Genomic DNA, 21324 nt, shown 5'->3' on the forward strand with positions numbered 1-21324 from the left:
AACTCTTGCCTCTGCTACCCCTCTCTTAGTGCCCAGATGTGCTTCAAATCAGCAGAGACTCCAACATGAGGACCAACAGAGTATACAAGCTAGTCATCCGCAAGAAAGACTTTGGGGGAAGTGGTGAGCACATTGTGTGACTAGTCTCCATGTTTTGGCTGTGAATGTGTTACTTTGGGGGCACTAAGGCAACAGAGAGAATTAAATAATGTATTAAAGAGGTGGCTCACCTTTGAGACAACTGTTAGTACAATGTAGAGAGGGACATTCAGAGAAAAATTGCAAATTTGCTTTCATGTTTTATTATTGAAGGTTTTTGAGTTATTTAGCTTTTTATTCAGCAGCTCTTCAATTTGCATCTTAACCAGTCTGGTAACTACTAGGGTCCAAATGACCCTAGCAACCATGCATGGATTCAAATAAGAGACTGGAATAGAAGCCTAAGTAGAAGGATCCGTAATAAAAAGTAACACTAACTATACATTTGTAGCCTTACAGAGCATTTGTTGTTTTAGAAGGGAGTTGGCGACGCCCATTTGAAAGCTGCAAAGAGTCAGAAGAAAAAGGAAAATAACTATAAAACTATATAAAAAAAATAATGAAAACTAATTGAAAAGTTGTCCGTTCTTAAACATATTAAAAGTTACCTTAAAGGTGAACCACCCCTTTAAAGAAACTAATACATATAAGCATTATTCACACTGTTAAAAACCCCTTCCACCAGCCCTATGCTATGAAAGAGCTTTGCTGTTTTTTATTTATGCCAGCAACATGTTAGCTGTGGGTTATAATTGTTTATCCTTCATGTTACTCCTTTCCCTAATGGATCTTACAATCTGTTTCCCTGTTATATTCATAAAATAAACCACTGTCCGAAGTCTGATAATCTGACAGTTGTAAGTATTGGGAGTGTAGGAGGGAACTAGAATAGTAGAAACCTACAGGAAATCCATACATACACAGGGAAATAAATAAAACTTGTAGCCCCATGCATCACCATGCTGCTTTTATGCTCAACCCTCCCCTGAACCTGCCACCCAAACTTAAATGCACCAAATCTTTTGTTTGACCTCTGCCTTGTATTTGTGGTAAAGATCATAACACACCCATATAGGACCTCATAACTGTTTATTTGTCGTGCATTAGTATGTTTCTTATATACTTACTAGACATTAAGCCCGTTAAATTAACGGGCGCTAGAACATATGTAGTCAAACATTTGCCAGATACGGTCCGTGGGGCACATGCGCAGTAGCGCAATCCCACGGACACAGGGACTGGACGCAGAGACACTTCAACTTTATTATATAGGATTGCACAAATACTGGAGATACCAACAGCCAAAGAACAAAGTCACAGGCCATTATGTACTTGTGGGTCAGTACAACAGACCTATGAGTTAGGTACAGTCAGCCTGATATTTGTTCCATGGAATTCTCATTGTGCATTGCTAGGTCTTGTATCGTTTCTCTACTTTGCTACTGGAAAAGTGCTTACACAATGCAGTGCACTTTAGCATAGGTGCAGGACATGTGTATAGTTTCCCTGAAATCAAAAGGTATAAAGTGAAGAGCATACAGCTAGAAACACTGTTGCATATAGTTTATGGTCATTGGTGCAATGGGCTGTTCTGCAAGTGTGTAGATAAGTTTTGATATGGAGTTCTTTTTTAACAGTAGAAATGTTAGCTTAAAATATCTTGACTTTTGGGCTGAAATCCAATTGTCACTTCTGGTGACAGGTGATTACCATTCTTATCAATGGCAGGCAGCATGGGCAGTAATTGCCTTTTCTTTGCTGATGGAATTTTTTTGGTGGCAAAAAGCCAAATTTGCCACAAACCTGGGAGATTACAAGAGTATTTCTTCTAGCTTCTCCTAAAGCACAGTGGTTCAAACAAACAGAAACTATACACCTCAAGAGGATGAAGAGAGCTTTCATTGGATTTAAGACACTTCAGGCACCCACAACTAAAGGTGGTCTTTTACTTCCCAACCTCAAGCTTTTTTTTTGGCAAACCAGTTGATTTATGCACATTGGTGATAAACCCAGCCACCATGCTTGAAGCTGCAATGCTGGGATCTCTTTACTCTCTGGCCAAGTTACCTTATTGATACCTCTCATCACACTATGTCCTTACTACCTCAATGGCTACTGTAATTTGCACTTTAAAAATTTTTAAAAAAAATTGAAACAGCATTAACCCCCCCCCCCACACACACACACACCTTTTTTTCCACTATTTTTAGCTTTGGCATACTTTTCTAACCTCAATTCCTTACTGGGCCACTACAACACCTTGAGATCAAGCTGGAGGTGTACTAACATAGACTTGACCTGACCAAGTCACTGTTATTATTCAACTGTATATTGTGGTGAACTTATCCTAACTAACCAGAGGCAAATTAATTCAGATTACATTTTTCAATCTTGCCTGTTTGATGTTTATAGACTGAACTGTTCCCACATACTTCTAATTTATGTCTTATGTGTCATATAAAGGTGGGCATATTTTTCTATGTTTTCTTACAATGCCATGTCATTTATTTGTTCCAAGTAGCATTTTTGTTCTAAGTAACACTTTAATGTCCTTCAAATTGTATGATAGCTTTTTGCTTACAGCAACTATTTTATGTTTAAAGAGAGGTATTTTTCTGCAGTGGAGATCAACAATGGGCACTGTCCCTTAGCTGTTGGAAGAAACTAGTTAACAATGTGCTCTCATTTAGTTTATATGACAAGGTTGTCCTACCAAATTTAATGCTGTCTGGGCTTCATGGCTGTCCACACAAACCCCATGAACCACCTGCTCTTCTACTGACTGTCTTTGCTGATTCTTCCTTCCTTTTGTTATTACCGTTTTTTGTTTTTTTTTAAAAAGTGGATTTTTAATAAGTCTTTCTTTTAAAAAGTCTCTATTTTTTGGTGCTGATTTTAGATATAGGTATGGGATCCATTATCCAGAGACCCGTTATCCAGAAAGCTCCGAATTACGGAATGGCCATCTCCCCTAGACTCCATTTTATCCAAATAATCCAACATTTTTAAAAAGTATTTCCTTTTTCTCTGTAGGTTATGTTTTTTTGTACTGTGTTAGCCCGTTGAAAAAGTTATAGTGTAGAACTTTTGATATGAAGCATAACAAAAGTGGTGTAAAGGTGATACCTTTATTGGCTAACTAAGATTATAATCACAACAAGCTTTCAGAACATTGCAGTTCCTTCTTCAAAGATGATTACAAAGAAGCAATGTTGGCACTGACATATATATATATACAGCATTTTCTTTACAAAAAAACTGTGAGGACAAAAGAAGAAACAACACAAGCATAATTTGTATTGCAAACAGGGACAGACTTATAGGGAGGTTGGTTATGCAAAGTAGTACAGACCAGGCACGAATTAAGCTGGCCATAGACGCAAAGATCCGAATCGAGGATTCATATGATTTTCGGACCGAGTGTGCAGAGTCCCGACATTTTTCGTCCCACGGAAATCGGTCGTTTGGTCGATCGGCCAGGTTAAAAGATTTCTGTTTGCTGCCGATAATTTCTCTGCATGTATTGCCAATCGTGCAATTTTCAGTGGGAGACTGTCACCAGCTTTGTTGGATATAACTTTCGTACGATTGCTGTCAGGGGCAGAACATCGGCTGATCTGTTCTTTTACTATTTTATTTGATCGGATTGGTTAGTGGCAGGTCGGGAGATGGGGAAGTCGATCATTTGAGGATTCGAACGATCGGATCTTTGCATCCTATGGTGTGAAGCAGATAACAGATACCTGTAGTAGTTTATCTCCACAGAAAAAAATTATGCATCTGTTTCTAGGCTTGGTAATTAGCTATAAATCCATGGCCTAAATTTAGCCCTGTCTCCAGACTCCTAAAGGTTTGCATAAGTTTGTATTCCCACACTTTGCGTTAATCTTCTGTTTTGAAATTGGCTTTGATAACAGAAATTTGTAAGTCATCCAGACTTTGGTTGGGGCTAATAAAATGTTTACCTACTGGTGTGTCCAATTTTTTGTTTATTGTGAACCGGTGGTGATTGGTTCTTTTTCTGAGGCAAAATGCTGTATAAATGTCAGTGCCAACTGCTATGTTCTGAAAGCTTGCTTTTATTATCATCTTAGTTAGCCAATAAAGGTATCACCTTAACAGCACTTTTGTTATGCTTCATACCAAAAGTTCTACCCTACACTTTTTCTCTGTAATAATAAAACAGTACCTTGTACTTGATCCAAACTAATATAATCAATCCTTATTAGAAACAAAACTAGCCTATTGGGTTTATTTAATGATTACATGATTTTCTAGTAGACGTGAGGTATGGAGATCCAAATTACAGAAAGATCCGTTATCTGGAAAACCCCAGGTCCCGAGCATTCTGGATAATAGTTCCCTTACCTGTACTTTATTTAAAATTCCTGCTTCTTACCGCTCACCCTGTAAGTTATAAGCTGTTTCCATTTTAAAGGACCAGTATCACCATTACAAGCTTAACTGATATTTGTATTTGAAAATGTCTAGTTTTTTCATGGTAGGGATTTTGGGGGCAAAAATCCCTACCGGGAAAAGTGTTAGGTGTCAAATCTAAAGACTGAATGTAAAGATTAGCTGTAGATAACTACAACAGTTCTGTCCAGGAAGGCCGGAAAAGAAGAGTCACCTCGCACACCCTGGCCTTCAGCAGCTCTGCCAGGTGCTCAATTACCTGGAGGGATCGGCACCCTCCTCAACCAATGGTAAGGAAAAAAGGCAATGGCACACTGGACACGATCAAGCAGGGAAAACCCTTGCAAAGATTTATTTGCACACGATGCAACGTTTCGGGGTAGTCCCCTTTGTCCCCTTTGTCAAGCTTGACAAAGGGGACTACCCCGAAACGTTGCATCGTGTGCAAATAAATCTTTGCAAGGGTTTTCCCTGCTTGATCGTGTCCAGTGTGCCATTGCCTTTTTTCCTGTCCAGGAAGGCCTCATATACTTAGGGGCAGATTTATTAAGGGTCGAGTTGAAAATTCAAATTCAAATTTTCAATTTTTTTTTTACGGTCAAAACTCTCAAATTCAAATTGTCAATAATCCAAACTCATGTTACTAGCCTTCCTGACATTCAAGTTTTTTTCGGAGAAAAAACTCCATTCGAGTTTAGTGAAATTAGTTTCGAGTTTTGGGGTCGGTAATATTTGTTTGAGTTTTTATTAAATAACTCCCCAATCGAATTTCGAGTGTATTCAAAAGTTAAAAAAAAAAATTCACATGGATTCAAATTCGACCTTTGATAAATGTGCCTCTAAGACTTATATCCTGGAAGGGGGATTAAAATGGGGGTCCACATTCGATCCACATTTTTTGTTCAGTGTTCATGTACATCTGAGTAATGATACATTAGTTGTGTAAACGTGTGCCTCAACATTGTCATACGTGGTCTAGAGGAATTGGTTTTATCTTGACTTTTGTCCCATTATATCATTTTTCAGATGATGAGTTGGTGATAAACCCCAAGGTTTTTCCATGCATTAACCTTGGGGACATTGTTGAAATTGCTCACCCAAATGATGAATACAGGTAATTTTCAAAAATCTATCACTGTTCTAATCTGTTTTTCTATTTCTATGACATTATAGCTTATCTTTTTTTAATAACCGAGGAAGGATATAGTCACTGTACATTACAGTCTCACATCAAGAAATCAAGGCATACAAATAAGATTCATACTTACACATAACACAAAATTGTACATTATATACTGACACGATTTAGCAATGCTGTCAGTTGAAAGGTTTTTGCCATCAATTACTCCTGTTTTAGATAACCCTATTAATTTCTCACATATATTTTAAATAAATATTGATTTTTTTTACTTTCTTTCTTTTTTCACTTTGATAGTTTTAAGTATAGTTAGACCTCCCAGGACACTGTAGTAAATCAGATAAATGGTAATTGGTCCTTTTCTGCATCTTGTGATACAAGTTGAGTATCTAGAATTAATGCCAGGATTGTTTATTTTTGCAAGAATGGAAATAAAAATGTGATACCCTGCAACAGTCTGCTTTGTTTTAAAGGTTCAGTTGTCAGCTGAAATGGTTTTAGATGAAGGACAACAGTACACCAGATTGCACAAATTGGATAGTCCCACAGCCTGTAGACTTGTTGCAATTCATACTGCTACAGCAGTCCCCTAGATTGCATAAAATATCATTGTTGCCATGTTTCAGATTGTGCTAATACTGTGTTTTACTTGAGTGGGTGATTAAGCTGTAACACTGGCGCTAAAGTGTAAGCTAGCTAGTAGCAAGATGGACTTTTTTTTGCTGGTTTAATGTAACAAAATCCTTTTTCATCTTTTTCCAGTCCCCTTCTCCTGCAGGTGAAGTCACTGAAAGAAGATTTGCAAAAAGGTTAACATTTATTATCTTCCTCTTCTTTTTCTCATGGGTTTTGGGTTCTGTGTCACGTGCTAAAGTCATGACTGACTCATGTATTCTTTTGCCAGAAACTGTTAGTATTGACCAAACTGTAGCCCAAGTGTTCCGCCTTCGACCATACCAGGATATTTATGTCAATGTTGTTGACCCTAAGGTGAGATAACTAAATATCCTTGATCTGTTTAAGATAATCAAGTTGTAGCAAATATAAAAAAGCCCTGTTTTGTTTTTTTTTAGTGCTGTAAATGGAAGTATGTAATGTTCAGTGCACTGGTATAATCTCAGCTACTCAGTTGTGGGTTATCATTAGTGGAATGAAGCACAGGTCACACTTGAAATGAACATGGTGACCTGTGGCAATTCTCATTAATGACAATGGAAATGATATGTGTAAAGTATTGGGTTGTGGCTCTAAGATGGAAAAGAGGAGAATGTCCGTGAGCATGGTTACTTTAGAGATGTTTTTTTTCTAAAAACATTCAGAGGCCTTGTTTAGTCAATGAAATGACCATCTAAAATTGCAATAAAAATGAACAGGTTCATGCTAGGCAGCCACCAATTTTTGACCACAATATGGTGCTATTTTAATTGTGGTTCTATGAGTCTCTCAGAAGTAATTAAAACACACTGGCTACATATAAGCAAAGGTTTTTATAAAGAAAAAAAAGTACATTACTGAATGAGTAAAAGCGCAAAGCACCTTCAAGCTGCAAGCAAGACTGGGAGATCCTGAACAGCCCGCAGATCGAAGTCCCTCAAACGGTGCACGGAAGGTCCTGTGGCTGCACGTGTTAACCCCACAAGCGAGATCTCAACTGACCGAACGGAGACCCCCAGTTTATATAGGCTTAGCTTATGTAATGATTTGGTTAATAACAAATCTTGCTTACCATGCGCTCATCAGGATCTGGCCAGACTCCCAACAAGCACATTCGAAACAGAGATCTTATCTTAGCTAACTGGTAGCTGAATAGCATATTGTGCCCCTAGCTATAATAAAGAAAAGTCTAATAAGGGCTTCAGAAATCATACACATATTAGAGAATACATATGAGAATAACAAGTATTAGGTCATCAAGTTGATTAGTTCCCATGATTTCTCTTGCACAAAGCTTCATTATACCGGATTATAGATTATAAGGCCGCTTTGTATACTTTGATACAAAGCTTTGTTATACACAATTATACATTATAAAGCTGTCTTGTATACTATATTGGGCTCAACATACGACATCGGGCTCAACAGTAGAACAGTTTGTGTTTTATTTTGATATAGTTCTTCAAAGTATTGCAATGAGCTTTAGGTTTATTGGGTATTGGGTTTAATCAGAGTATTAACATGAGCCATTGTTGAAAATTATTTTTATTACTACTATTATTACAGGTGCTATGGACAAAACGTCCATCTCCACAAGTCACAGCTCAGTCTTGAGCATTTTCCAACTGTAGGGGTGCCTGTGTGTCAACCAGAGTGATAGCCTTGGTATAACATAAGAAATGGTGACAGACGGTTTTCTATTACTGTTTAGTTTATTTTCTCCAATATGCACCTTCTTCAAATACCACAATAAACCCTCTATGTACTGTCTATAGAAAGCCATGTAAAAATATAATGAAATTCAAATCTTACTTTGAAATGAGTCCAAGAAAACCATTAACTTATTTGCTCACTTCCAATATTTGTCTGCAAATGTAGGAAAATGAAGCAAGTTTTGCAATTTCATAAACATGGTATTCAACAACCTATACAGATTAATACTCCAAACTGCAATTGTACCTGCTTCCTTGTTCAGTTTCCAACCACATCCATTGTCCAGTGCAATTTTAATTTCTACTAATGCACTGAGAAACTTGCATTTAAGACTGAGCAACAGCCAGCCATTAAAACTAAAGGCCTGTACCTGCAAGAAAAGATCTCAGCTTGTTCAAGTTGCCCTTGATTAATAATCACATTAACTTGATGGACTTTGTCTTTTTTCAACCTGATTTAACAAAGTAACTTTATAATGCATTCAATCCTGAAAAATGCAGAGCTACAGAGTTCCTGGTGAAGCTTGCCACTATTAACCCAGTATATTGTGATCACAATGCTAGTAAACATTTGTACTTTCCAAGGTTATGTTTACATTGTTAGTTTTGAATACATAAAGATGATATATTTTAACACACAATTAAAGAAAATAAGCAAGTGTTTAATTGCCAACTATATTGGAATTTTGTTATAAGGCAAAAGGGCAAAAGGAAAGGAGGTTCGGAAACTCTTTGTAGAAGTAGCATTCTCTTCGGCCTTAGCAGATTTAGAAATGAGCATCATGTGAAGAACTGTCTTCACAATTTGAGAAACACTGGTTAATGCAATATCCTGATAACCAACACATTTTTGAAAATTCTTTCTGATTTCCTAGGATGTGACTCTTGATCTTGTGGAGTTAACTTTTAAGGACCAGTACATAGGTCGTGGAGATATGTGGAGACTAAAAAAGAGTTTGGTATGTTTTGGGAACATTATCAACTTTTGAATAGAAAAAATTGTCCAATTTTACTAACTTTATTCTCTTTGCACTATAGGTCAGCTCCTGTGCTTACATAACTCAGAAAGTGGAGTATGCTGGAATTCGGTACGAAAATGTTAACTGTTTCTTGCCACAATAAATAGAAACATAAGTCGTTTTTTAATATGTTGATCAGCATATTAATTCTTCAGCATCTAAGATGTATATGTAGTATGCATTTTATATTTACAATTAAACTACAAATAATCTACAGTAGAACCTCAATTTTACATCCCCTGATTTTAAGTTTTCCCTCATTTTACATTGTTGTTTTGTGGTCCCACCTATATATTATGCATAATACATTTCCCTGATTTGACATTTTCCTGCATTTTACACCATTTTTTCTGGTCCCCTGAAAAACTTAAAAAGGGGGATTCTACTGTATTATAAATGGTGTCATGTGTTTATATTCTTACAGAAGTTGGACTGGCGTGGAGAGATTTGTCATCTGTGTTTAAAACTGTGCTACAGCAGGCGACAAATCTTCCTCAAAGGGATGGTTCACCTTCAAACAACTAGCTGTTTTCCGATAGACCACCAGAAATAACGACTTCTCCCAATTACTTTCTATTTTCTATTTATCACTGTAATATTGAAGTGTGTAAAATGCCTTTTTTTCAACCTTCTAAAGCAGCTCTGGGAGGGGGTGGGTCGCCGACCCTGTTCTAAATTTATACATTTAGTTGATACATTTCTTATCTTTGTCCCTGCTGAGCAGAATCTCTGGGTTTCATTACAGGCAGCTGTTAGAATTGATACAATAGTTGCTAATACTCCAGAGATGCTGCTGAGAAATGGATCAACTAAATGTTGCAAAATTGTAACAGTTTAGCATCTGCACCTGAATTACAGATGCCAGACTGAAACACCAGAGACAGGAACATTCAACTTTAAACTTAGATTTTGGAAAAACAGTAAAAAAATGAATAATGGAAAATAATTGAAAAAAGTTGTAATTTCTAGGGAACAATCTGAAAACAACTGAACTGAAAAAAAATGTTTGAATGCATTCCCACTGGCAGTTTTGCCATTTTTTTCTTTTTTTAGACTAAAAAAATTGTCTAATTTAAGTTCCTGTCTTTATCTCTCACCTGTTACTGGTTATGTTCTTTGATATGCAGAGCACAAGTTGGAGAATTATGGGTTAAGAGCGAGAAGGTCACCTGTGGGTACATCAGTGAAGACACACGAGTATGTATATATTCACATATGTAGTGTGGTACCCATTTTTGTTCCATTTCTTTTTTCAACTCTATTTATACTTTATACTATTTATTTTCTCTACAGGTTGTGTTCAGGTCCACTTCAGCCATGGTGTATATATTTATACAAATGAGCAGTGAACTATGGGACTTTGACATCTATGGTAAACAATCCTGGGGCAGGAGGTAGTACAGCGTGTGTCTGTGTTTGCACCCTGCAGCTGGGTAGTCAACATTTCATTCAGTGAAACTGCTTGTTTTAGCTGACTGGCAAATGGATGCAGCCATTTTTATTCAACCTGAAAATATATTAGTTTGCCTTCTCAAATTCACAGATTTTTATTCCCCAATATTTATAAAATCTTTTTCCAACAGATTTCCTTATCACAAAAAAAGTCTAAAACAGCAGCATAAAGTCCATCCACTACCTTGAAATATTGAAGTCACAGACCCTAAATAAAATGCATTTTATAAGTCATATAAATCTAAATATTCAAACAAATACCACATTAAAATATAAAATATAGATTCTCAGAGACATTTTATTCCAGCGTCTGAATCCTAAATCATATCTCTCCCTCTGCCATATCGTCAGTAAGATGTGAAATCACAATATTCTTATCTAGTAAAGTGGACTGGGCACTACAAATTATTTCATTGGTTACTCACCACTAAATATAAAAGTAGTTCAAATATAAAACTGGAAACCCTTCAAAACGTACATAGTATTTTTGACACATTCCAGTATATTCTTGTTCGCACACCTAGGGGCAGATTCACTGAGCGCCGAATTTGTGGTAGCGTCCACTTTGCTCACAGCGCAACACTTCGCCAGGCGTAGATTCACCAGGACAACGCTAATTCACTAAAATCCGAAGTTGAGTCCAGGGCACCGAATGCTTGCGAAGTAGCGCTAGCGTTAATGCGGCAAGCGAATCAAAGTTTCGCTAGCGTTGCCTAATTTGCATACTGAGGGAAGTTAAAGTTTAATGGACGTATATGTTGCAACCAATACATTACAATACATTACAATACACAAGCCCGGGAAACCTTAATAAAATAGTTATTATATTGCCCTACACATGAGCCCAGTGTATAGTTTATGTGCCATATGTTAGGAAATGTAGGGGGGAAGCCGGGTACCCCAGAAAAAATTTACGCTCTTTTGCAGCCTATCACCCTGAAAAATGAAAAGTCGCCAGCGTTTTTTGGGACCTTTTTTTCAACTATTTTTTTGAGGAAGTCCTATCTACTGTATTGCACTTCGCCTGGTCTGAGGTGGCGAAGGCAAGTCTGGCATGAGAGGGTAACGTTCAGTAAAATCTGCATCTTAGTGAATTTGCGTAGTTACGTCCATTCGACAGAGAGCAACTTTGCCAGGTGTAAGGGAGCGAAATATCGCTAAAGTCTATCTCCTTCGCTAGCGAAGTTAGGCCTGCACCCGTTATTAAATCAGCGAAGTAACGAAATTACGTCACGCTGGCGAATTTTCGCTTACGTTAGTCACTTCGCCCTTTAGTAAATCTGCTCCCTAGTATCTGCTTCTGTAGATTATAAAGTTAAAGATAGTATAACATAAAGGTACCATTGCCAAAGTTGTATTTTTTAATATTTGAAGCATTAGACGTACTGCTACTTTCTCAGTGCCACAATTATAAACAGCCAATGCTGCATTCTTTTGTTCTGCCACAGGTGATCTGTATTTTGAGAAGGCAGTAAATGGATTTCTGGCTGATCTCTTTAACAAGTGGAAGGTAAAAGTTACACTTTACATATATTTTTCACCTTGGCTTATGGTACCTTTAACTGAGCAATGTGTTTTTGTTTTAGGAGAAGAACTGCAGTCATGAGGTCACAGTGGTTCTATTCTCCAGGACCTTTTATGATGCAAAGAGTATTGGTATGTTAATTTATGTAATTAAAACTTTGATGTTAAGGTTAGTTGTATTACTTTTCAGCAATAAAAGTAAAATATAAGAACATAGTTTACTTTTTGATTTAAAACCCACAGAACTGCATTTATACCAATGAATTAATGCATAGTTTGTCTCACCAAAAGCGTTCACTGTTTGACTTTGAAAATGCTAGGGTCTGTGCATTACATGATCTTTGCAATTGTTCTGTCTGTTTTTTTTAAGATGACTTTCCAGAAGCTCACCGTAACGCGTCCATCATGCAAGACCACAAGAGCAGATTCTATGAAGACTTCTACAAGTATAAAACCTCAGGATGCATTAGCCTCTCCTCTCCATTTCTGTGTTACCCAAATTTAAAGCCTAACATATGCTCTGTGGCAGTGTTTCCATTTCTTGTACAAATGCGAGAGGTTTAGTATTCAAGCATAAAATAACAATATTTTGTTAAAACAGTTGAAGGGAAATTACCCTCTTTTTTGGCATGAGCTCATTCAGATGAGCTTATGCAGAAAAAAGTCCATAAACACTATCTGAATGCTCAGAAATTAATATAAATGTATTTTCTATTATACAAACATGCAAGATTGCACAGTTTGAAAGGAAGCCATGATAGCCCCCCACTCACCATTTCAACAATACTGTATTAATCAATATACCATCAACATTACACAGCATGTAATATACATTTCAGCCCATAAGTTTACATGCTAAAGATGTTCAAACATACAACTTTTCTCTTTTTGTGTTTCCATAGATTGCCTGTGTTAAATATGGTGTCTACATTATTTTTTGTATATGGTCATTTCAGAGTACAGTATTGGCTTACCTCTGCTTTTATTTACCATATCTGATCCTGTGGGCCACAAGTTTACATACACTTTACTATTATTTACTGGCAATGATTTTTAATTGCTTAACTTAAATTATATTGTAGGGTAGTCTTTCATAAGCCTCTCACAATGTGATGCTGAATTTTTTGCCCATTCTTTCTGACTTGGTGTAAATCAGTTTGTTGTCTTTTGTCAATTTGTTAAAATATTTGAGGTATTTTTTGGATCATTGTCCTGCTAGAAGACAACTCTGTGACCAGGTTTAAATTGTAGGCTGATGTTTTAAAGGAGCTGCTTTAGAGTTTCTATACATCGCTCATGATACTATCTATTGTCTGAAGTACACCTCTCTCTTTTCCCACATCCCCACAGGATGATGCCGCAACCCCCGGCTTCACTGCTGGGATGGTGTTTTCAGAATTAAAGCCTCACAATTCTTCCTCCTGAAAAAAACATTGATCATTATGGCCAGACTGTTCTATTTTTGTTTTATATGACCAGAGAATGTTCCCCCAAAATGTTAGGTGTTTGTCCTGGTGGTCATCTGCAAACTTGAATCTAGCTTTCTTTTATGCTGGGCTAAGAGTAGGGGCCTCTTTCTTCAGGCCAAGGTAACGAAGGACTCTCTTCATAGTGGATTTTGGTACATGATGTCCCCATCTCCTTCATCTGTACTTTTATTCTTGTCATGGGGTCCAATTGAACCTTTTGGAGTTCATTAATCCTTGGGACTCCATTTGAGCAGGTCTGTGGAGTCAGTACATAAATCCTTTGACCCCGACTCCTCAGTTTATGGTACCTCTCACTCTGAATCCTCTATTTTAAATATACTAATGTATTTTTTTGATTGACACAACATACAAGGCATTTCATTATGTTATGTAGGATGGGAAACACACACACAAGCAGAATAACTGCAATTTAATCTTTTATTGTGCATCCACACAACATGTTTTGGGCATCAAGGGCCCTTTTTTCAGGTGTGGACAAATCAGTGCAATACAAGGAATTTCATCACTGCCAAAGCTCAGCAATTTTAAAGCCATATGAAGATGGTGTCTGCTTTTGGGAACAAACCAAAGAACTGCTGGCTGGCTGATGCACTACCCTATTAGCCATCCATGCCAGTCACTGCCAACATAAATGAGGATACTGTTCAAGTTTGGTTCTAAATCTGTAACTAAGCTTATGTCATTGTGACTTTTTATTTTATTCATTCCTTAAACCTAAAGTTTAACAACTTGTGTGGTTATAACCTCTCAGCTGGATTTCACACTAGTGAAACAACTACACATTTGGCTTTATGCTTATAGCAGAAATGTAATTTATAAGGAGTCTTGAGTTTTTGCCTACGCCAGCTTTGTGAAAATTGGAGGAACTATTTAGTTTCAGAGGTTTTGGCTGACTTGCTTGGATTTTTTCCATGGTATCAAGGGCAAACTGGAAGTGGCTTTAAGGTACAGGTATGGGACATGTTATCCAGAATGCTCGGGACCTGGGGTTTTCCAGATTATGTATCTTTCTGCAATTTGGACCTTAAATCTACTAGAAAATCATGAAAATGTTAAATAGACCCAATAGGCTGGTTAAACTTTCAATAAGGATTAATTATATCTTAGTTTGGATCAAGTACAAGCTACTGTTTTATATTACAGAGAAAAAGGAAATACTTTTTAAAAATTTGGATTATTTGGATAAAATGGAGTCTATGGGATTTACCACATAAGGATCCCATATCTGTATATCCTTAAATACAGCCACACGTGCACTCCCAATTAACTAGTTAATTAAGACAATTGGGCAAGTCACATTCTGAAATCTTCAAGACTGTTTAAAGAGACCTTGTTGTATGTAAACTTTTGATCCACAGAAAGTCAGATAGTAAAAAAAAAAAAAAATATTAATATGATAAAAGTTGAAATGGATTGGACTCTAAAGCTGGCCATAGACGTGCAGATATAATTGCACGAAACAAGGCTTTGTATGATTTTCTGACTGTGTGTTCTCCAATTAATCATCATGACAATTTTCGTATCACAGCGCTCAGTCAATTGGATAGGTTAATAATAACTATTGTATAATGATAATATATTTGCATGTATTGCCTGTCTGTTTGACTTAACACAGTCAATATATAGTATTATGATGCAAGGTTGTAAATTTGTAGTTTAAACATCTTTAGCATAGGTGTAATATAAACAGCTGTACATTATTGCTGTAAAACCAAAAGAACAGTTTAGTTCTGAAGTTATTACTTGTTCCTCTTTGACAAAGATTTAAGATGAAATCTCTGTTATAATTGCCATTCTTTGCCTTTTCCTATGCCATTGTTATTTTTAGATCCCATTCATTCTTCAATTTTGTCTGTCTCTTTGTTATGACAGGGTGGTTGTACAGAATGAGAGGCGAGAAGAATGGACTTCCTTGCTAGTCACCATTAAGAAACTTTTTATACAGTACCCAGTGCTTGTGCGACTGGAAAATGCAGGTAGGAGTTGCTGTTGAGTGTGTGTTAATACAGCTATTCCCTGTTAATTCAGTCAATGCAATATTTATTTCTAACATTGTCTCCTGACAGAGGGCTTTCCCCCAGCACATAATTCTACTTCAGATCAAGGAAACTATCTAGAGGCTATTAACTTGTCCTTTAATGGTGAGTGACTGTAGGGGAAAACAGATATTTAGTTGGTGACTGGAGTAAAAAGAGGTAGCTGGCACATTTGACCTGTAACCTATTTCTTTCCCCTTTGCTTCCAGTGTTTGATAAGCATTACATAAATCGCAACTTTGACCGAACTGGTCAGATGTCTGTTGTGATCACTCCAGGTGTTGGTGTTTTCCAGGTGGATCGTTCATTAATGATTCTAACCAAGCAGCGAATGATTGATAACGGTAATACAGAAATTAATGTTTAATGTTATTATTAATGTTTGGTCATATAACATTCTATAACTTAAAGGAGAACCACCCCTTTAAAGATCTTTACATCTACTTGTGAGTTATGGAAGTGGTATGTTTGTTTGCATAAACTGCTATTACTATTACTATGATGTGGTGGAAAAATTAGAATTTGTCTAAGTTAGGATTATGTTGTATCTGTGCAGGGATTGGTGTGGATCTGGTATGTATGGGAGAGCAGCCGCTTCATGCTGTTCCACTATTCAAGGTGAGCCTCTATTCTTGTACTGTATCCTTAATACTGTAAAACAGTTTACACTACTAATGCAATGAAGGAGCTTGTTACATTATGTTTGGAATGCAGCACGGCTTATGATGTTAGAGTTGAACTTTTGGATTCTGTAAATTTCTTGGGAAATAATTTTCCTGGCCATCCCCCCGTCAACATAGAAACTCATGTCTCATTGTCGTTGTTTCATATTTTCTGTTGGTTACATTTCAGCTGCACAATCGTTCCAGTCCAGGAGATTCACGGCTTGGAGATGATTATAACATTCCTCACTGGATTAACCATAGGTGAGTGAGAATAATGTTCATCTGTGAGTTTCTAATAAGGCAAAATACTATCTTAACTTATCTTCCCACACAGCTTCTACACGTCGCAGAGCCAGCCTCTAAATAACAATTTTACCCCACGCATCAAATTGGCACCTCGCAAGGTACTGTACTCAACAGCAAGGGACTTTGGCATATGATCATAAATATACTTATTGTAAATAAATGAGCTCCATACGAAGCAAAATATTGTGTAGTGGGACAGGCCCGGCCTGGCCATCTGTGGGTTCGGGCAAATGCCCGGTGGGCCGCTTGCTTTAAAATGTAAATAGGCCACTCACCAAAAAATGCAAACGAGGTGAGCCTATATGTAAATGAGACGCTAGTTTTATAAATATAAATGAGCTGTCTGTAACAGACACCCACAGTTAAGCCGATGCCTGTATTTGTTAGTGCACATGCAGGGGCTATGGGGTGGGGCCAGGAACTCTATCTACCCAGTCTCCGCAGTAGGGCTAATCCCACACTTTACCTATCTAAGATCCAACAAGCAGTGCAGCTTTGCTTGCCCCTTAGCCTTTGTACCCAATTGGAAAACAGCAGACTGTACGCATTATTTTTGGGGTCCATGCTGTATGGGGTAAGTTCCTGCTAAGGGCTGGGTTGATGCAGTTGCATTTAGCTGATCTGGCTTCACAATCATACAGGCATGGAACTGTGTCCAAACTTTAGAGACAGGCTAGTTTATGTGGTTGAAAAATGCTGCTTTTTTATAAGAGTGACTGAGGTTATATACTGTATAGGGCTACTAATCCAATAAAAAGAATAGCCATGATAGAAACTGGGGTGAGATACTTGTTGCAAGGGCTGGTTTTAGCACATAGGGTGTATAATAATGCTGGGGATTCTATGCTAATGGAACCCGCTTGGTCCAGGAAATAAAACTCTATTTATTAATAAACAGTAGTTCTAGTTAACTTTGGGGTTGAAAATGTATATCATGCTTTGCATGCGTGTGAATACATGGGCTGCTTTGATACTTTTGCCCAAGGCTGCTTTTTCCTCCAAGTCTGGCACTATAGTGGGATCATCCTTGTTAAAAGGATACTGTTGTCATTTATTTCCCCCTTCTGTTATACTACCATTACATTTCAACACAAACTTAACTGTGTCCTTTTATTCTCTGCCCTTTATACAATTAATAGAGTACATAAGCAAGTGCAATGAGCAAATTTTCTGACAATGCAGCATTTTCCCCCAAAATTCTGGTATCATTGTGGTCACAAAGGGGCAATGATCTTGGTGCAATTGCACTGCAACTACTGCAGTTGTGTCTGATTCACCAAAATTAACATAACTGATAATGTGACAGTTGCTCCTAATACTGGTGTCACTTCTGTTACTGCATTTTCATTTTGTAACGAGGGACATGTTCCCTATTATTTTGGAGCAATTGAACTGCAGTCTGGAGGCGGTGGTAGCTCCAGGGTTCCCCTGCATTAATAGGCACAGTAGTGCATACAGTTTAGAAGAAGGCAGAACTGCGTGCAACTATACAAAAGTGCAAGGAGCATATTCTAATAAGGAAAGTGGGGTTCCATTCAACTGACTGCAGGCAAAGTGTGGGGACTGCAACTGAACTTGCATACGCACATGAACCCTAATGAGTTTATTGCATCTATTTACTTTGTATCAGCTAAAAGTGGGGCTCATTCATAAACACTGGGCAAATTTGCACCTTGGCAGCAAACCATAGCAACTAATCAGTGACTTACTTTTTTCAGCCACCTGCAGGTTGAACAATGAAAGCAAACCTTTCATTGGTTGCTATGGGTGACTTCCCAGGTGCAAATTTGCCCAGTGTTGATAAATGGGCCCCCTTATCTCTTACACACCCATCAGCGACAGGAAAGTCAAGCAGCAGTGTATGAAATGTTATTCAGGTACTTGATCTTAATGTGTCTTGAGGGACAGCATCTCTCTCTGTCACAAAATAGATTTGTCAGAAAGGAAATAGATATAGACACACAGGATATGGATTCCTTTATTTAAGATTCTAAAATGTATGCTAGTGGTACATGTGAAGTAAAACTACAGCACAATATTGCACTTTTTTTATAGGCAAAACTGAACTTTATTCTGATGACAATTCCCCTTTAAAGGATCTTGTTGTATATACATAATGTTTCTTGGCTTCTATTTGTTGAAATTCCTTCCTACCTTTACAACTTTTTATTTACTTATTTTTGCAGGCAAATAGTGAGAAAGGAAGAACAGGAAGGGACCCATGTAAGAATCCTTGCTTATTATATGCCATATGATTTTATGGTATTTTGGTGTTTATTCATAATTGCATGTTACCGCATTACTTTGGTCAAAATATATTTTAATATTCCACAGACCTACTAAGATGCTTTTGCCACTTGCAATGATGGAACTTATACTTCTGACTTGTTTTTAGCCATAGGAAGCCCCAAAGAGACCGAAAATGCTCTTCCCATACAAGTAGACTATGATGGTTATGACTCACAGGTCTTCCGCTTGCCGGGCCCATCCAGGGCACAAAGAAGCACTACATTCAGGTAACCCAGCTGGGCACCCCAAACTGCAATACCATGAAGTATATTAATAATTGCCTTATTTCATGTGAAGTGCAGACGCAGTACATTGCTTTCTAATGTAACTGTTTAACGCCTTAAATCACAAAGTTGTTTTGAATATAGGAATCACTGATCATAGCATAACGTTCACCAAAATAATAATGTTCTTCACTGTGAGGTGCAAATTTCAGAACCTTTATCTTCAGAAACCTCTAGTATCCGTAAAGGCACAATGCCTTTAAAAAGTATAAGTGTATCATCTTAGGCCAGCTTGTGTTTTCTCAGGCCAGTGCGAGACACACAGGTTCGGAAAAGTTCTTGTTCTTATGACACATCCTGCAGCCCCGTCAGTCGGCCATTTAAAGCAGAGGAAGGCCATAGCCAAAATTCAGATGAGAGCTCTTTGGGCAAACTCTCCAACATCCTACTTATCCCGAGGCCACATCTGCATCAGTATGAGGCCAGCAGCTCTTTGGGTTATACTAGTACAAGAGGTAAGCTGATGTTGCATAACTTATCCAGTTACCTGATGATCTAGGGAAATAAAAACACAGACCAGAGGATATGATAAATGTAAGTGACAAAACGGGCAAAATTTGCCGTAGCCCATAGACAATAAAATCCATTAGTCAGCAGGAGGGTAATTGTTGCTCATGTTGCTACATAACCCCTTTGAATAATTTTATCTGCAGATTTCTTGGAGAGGATGATGGAATCCCAACAGCGAGATTCAAGTGCTCCTGGCAGATTTCATGTGGGCAGCGCAGAATCCATGTTGCATATCCGACCTGGGGGATACCACCCGCAGAGAGCACTCATCAACCCTTTTGCACCTTCACGTATGCCAATGAAACTTACATCAAATCGCAGGAGGTGGATGCACACATTTCCAGTGGGTAGGTATTTAAAATACATACATTTCTTATAAAAAAAAATTTACATCTCTCCCTTTTGTTTCTCCTTTTTATTAAGTCTTGCGTTACTTTTTATTCATTACCATTCCTTTTTAGGCCCATCTGGAGAAGCAATACAAATACACCACCAAACTCGTCAGAATATGGTAGAGCTACAAGGTAGTGGCATGCGTGATGCAGCTCATTCTTCTGCAGAGTTGCTAGAGTTGGCTTACCATGAAGCCACTGGCAGGTGAATGACTGAGGGCAATGAATATATAAATATGTTTAGGATGCAATATGTATAATATAAATATGGCTCATTTATGAGTACAAATATATTGTGCAAAATGCAATTTTAGGGGCAAGTCATCATGTTTTTTACCCACAATGCCTACAGTCGAACAGGCAGAACAATCACTAATGATTTCTAATAAGCTAAACTTGTGAGGGAAAATAATATAAGGATCTTGAAGAACTGCCTCCAGAGTTTGCGAGGCTGCTACATCTAGTGTATATGATTTTGCAAAAGTTGAGACATTTGCAAATTTTTCTACACACAAGGATGATGACTAAGCCCACACAGTGGATACTGGTTTTGTGAAATGTGCTCCCAATTGACACAGAGCTTCTACCATGAAAAACAGAATGCCAAAGAAACAGCACTCCTAACCCACACAGAAATAGTAGATTTTGTTGCTTTGTTTCTTCTTGTTTTTGCAAATAATGCAAATTAATGATCAGTCTTTATAAAGTTTCAAGGTTAGGGACAGACATAGCAGATCTCGGCCTACAGAAAAATGCAGGCTCCAGCACGCTCCTTCGCTGTTCCATATGCCTACACCTGGATGTGTTGCCTCTACTTGGGTGCAGCGGATTTCAACGTGAAAAAAGTCTAGCGGGCCGGCACACAGAGCAGTAGATTAACTATTTTCTACCCTTGTGGAAAAATCCTATGTCTGTCCCTAGCTTTAGTTCTTTCAGTGCAAACAGACAGGCATCTTTTGAAGTCCAATTTATGAAGGTCCTCCTCTTTTTTTGTTTAATGGAGAGGGAAAAGAAGATAAAAGACCAGTTTGTGAAATTATGGTCTTGATTTGGTCTGAAAAAGAATTCGAAATAAATCATCCGTTGGGTCAGTATTTGAGTTTTTTCATTATTACTGCTTTCTTTTTTTCCCTGGGTTAATAGAACTTAATCTATTAGTGACTGTTCTGTCTGTAGGAATAATGGAAGATCTCTAATCTATATAAACATAATTTCTATATTTAATGTTCTGCTATATACTAAAAATTATGTAATTTGTCCATATGTTCGCACACTCAAACAAACACAATTTAGAGAATACGAGTGGTTCAAAAAGGATTTGTTTTACTTTTATGCAGATTTTTTTTTTTACATGAACAACGCCATAAAGCAAATGGTATAATTTGTACAACATTAAAA

General features: G+C 37.5%; 1 protein-coding gene across 11 annotated transcripts in view; it reads left to right on the top strand.

Annotated features, from left to right (window-relative positions):
- LOC108716023 (GATOR complex protein DEPDC5) overlaps positions 1-21324 on the top strand; it is a 47411-nt gene that overhangs the window by 237 nt on the left and 25850 nt on the right. For all 11 annotated transcript variants that reach the window (XR_005961994.1, XM_018261731.2, XM_018261719.2 and 8 more), the window contains exons 2-23: positions 30-123; positions 5482-5569; positions 6356-6402; positions 6498-6583; positions 8835-8918; positions 8998-9047; positions 10106-10175; positions 10272-10350; positions 11879-11940; positions 12017-12086; positions 12325-12400; positions 15317-15420; positions 15511-15585; positions 15690-15824; positions 16037-16098; positions 16333-16406; positions 16480-16549; positions 18638-18674; positions 18847-18967; positions 19271-19479; positions 19678-19881; positions 19996-20131. Coding sequence is in view for 10 of the 11 variants with exons in the window: in XM_018261731.2 (XP_018117220.1) it covers positions 66-123; positions 5482-5569; positions 6356-6402; positions 6498-6583; positions 8835-8918; positions 8998-9047; positions 10106-10175; positions 10272-10350; positions 11879-11940; positions 12017-12086; positions 12325-12400; positions 15317-15420; positions 15511-15585; positions 15690-15824; positions 16037-16098; positions 16333-16406; positions 16480-16549; positions 18638-18674; positions 18847-18967; positions 19271-19479; positions 19678-19881; positions 19996-20131 (1997 nt within the window). In the remaining variant the exon portion in view is untranslated. The remainder of the gene's footprint in view (positions 1-29; positions 124-5481; positions 5570-6355; positions 6403-6497; positions 6584-8834; positions 8919-8997; positions 9048-10105; positions 10176-10271; positions 10351-11878; positions 11941-12016; positions 12087-12324; positions 12401-15316; positions 15421-15510; positions 15586-15689; positions 15825-16036; positions 16099-16332; positions 16407-16479; positions 16550-18637; positions 18675-18846; positions 18968-19270; positions 19480-19677; positions 19882-19995; positions 20132-21324) is intronic.

This window comes from Xenopus laevis, chromosome 1L (assembly GCF_017654675.1).
Source record: "Xenopus laevis strain J_2021 chromosome 1L, Xenopus_laevis_v10.1, whole genome shotgun sequence".
Taxonomy (NCBI): domain Eukaryota; kingdom Metazoa; phylum Chordata; class Amphibia; order Anura; family Pipidae; genus Xenopus; species Xenopus laevis.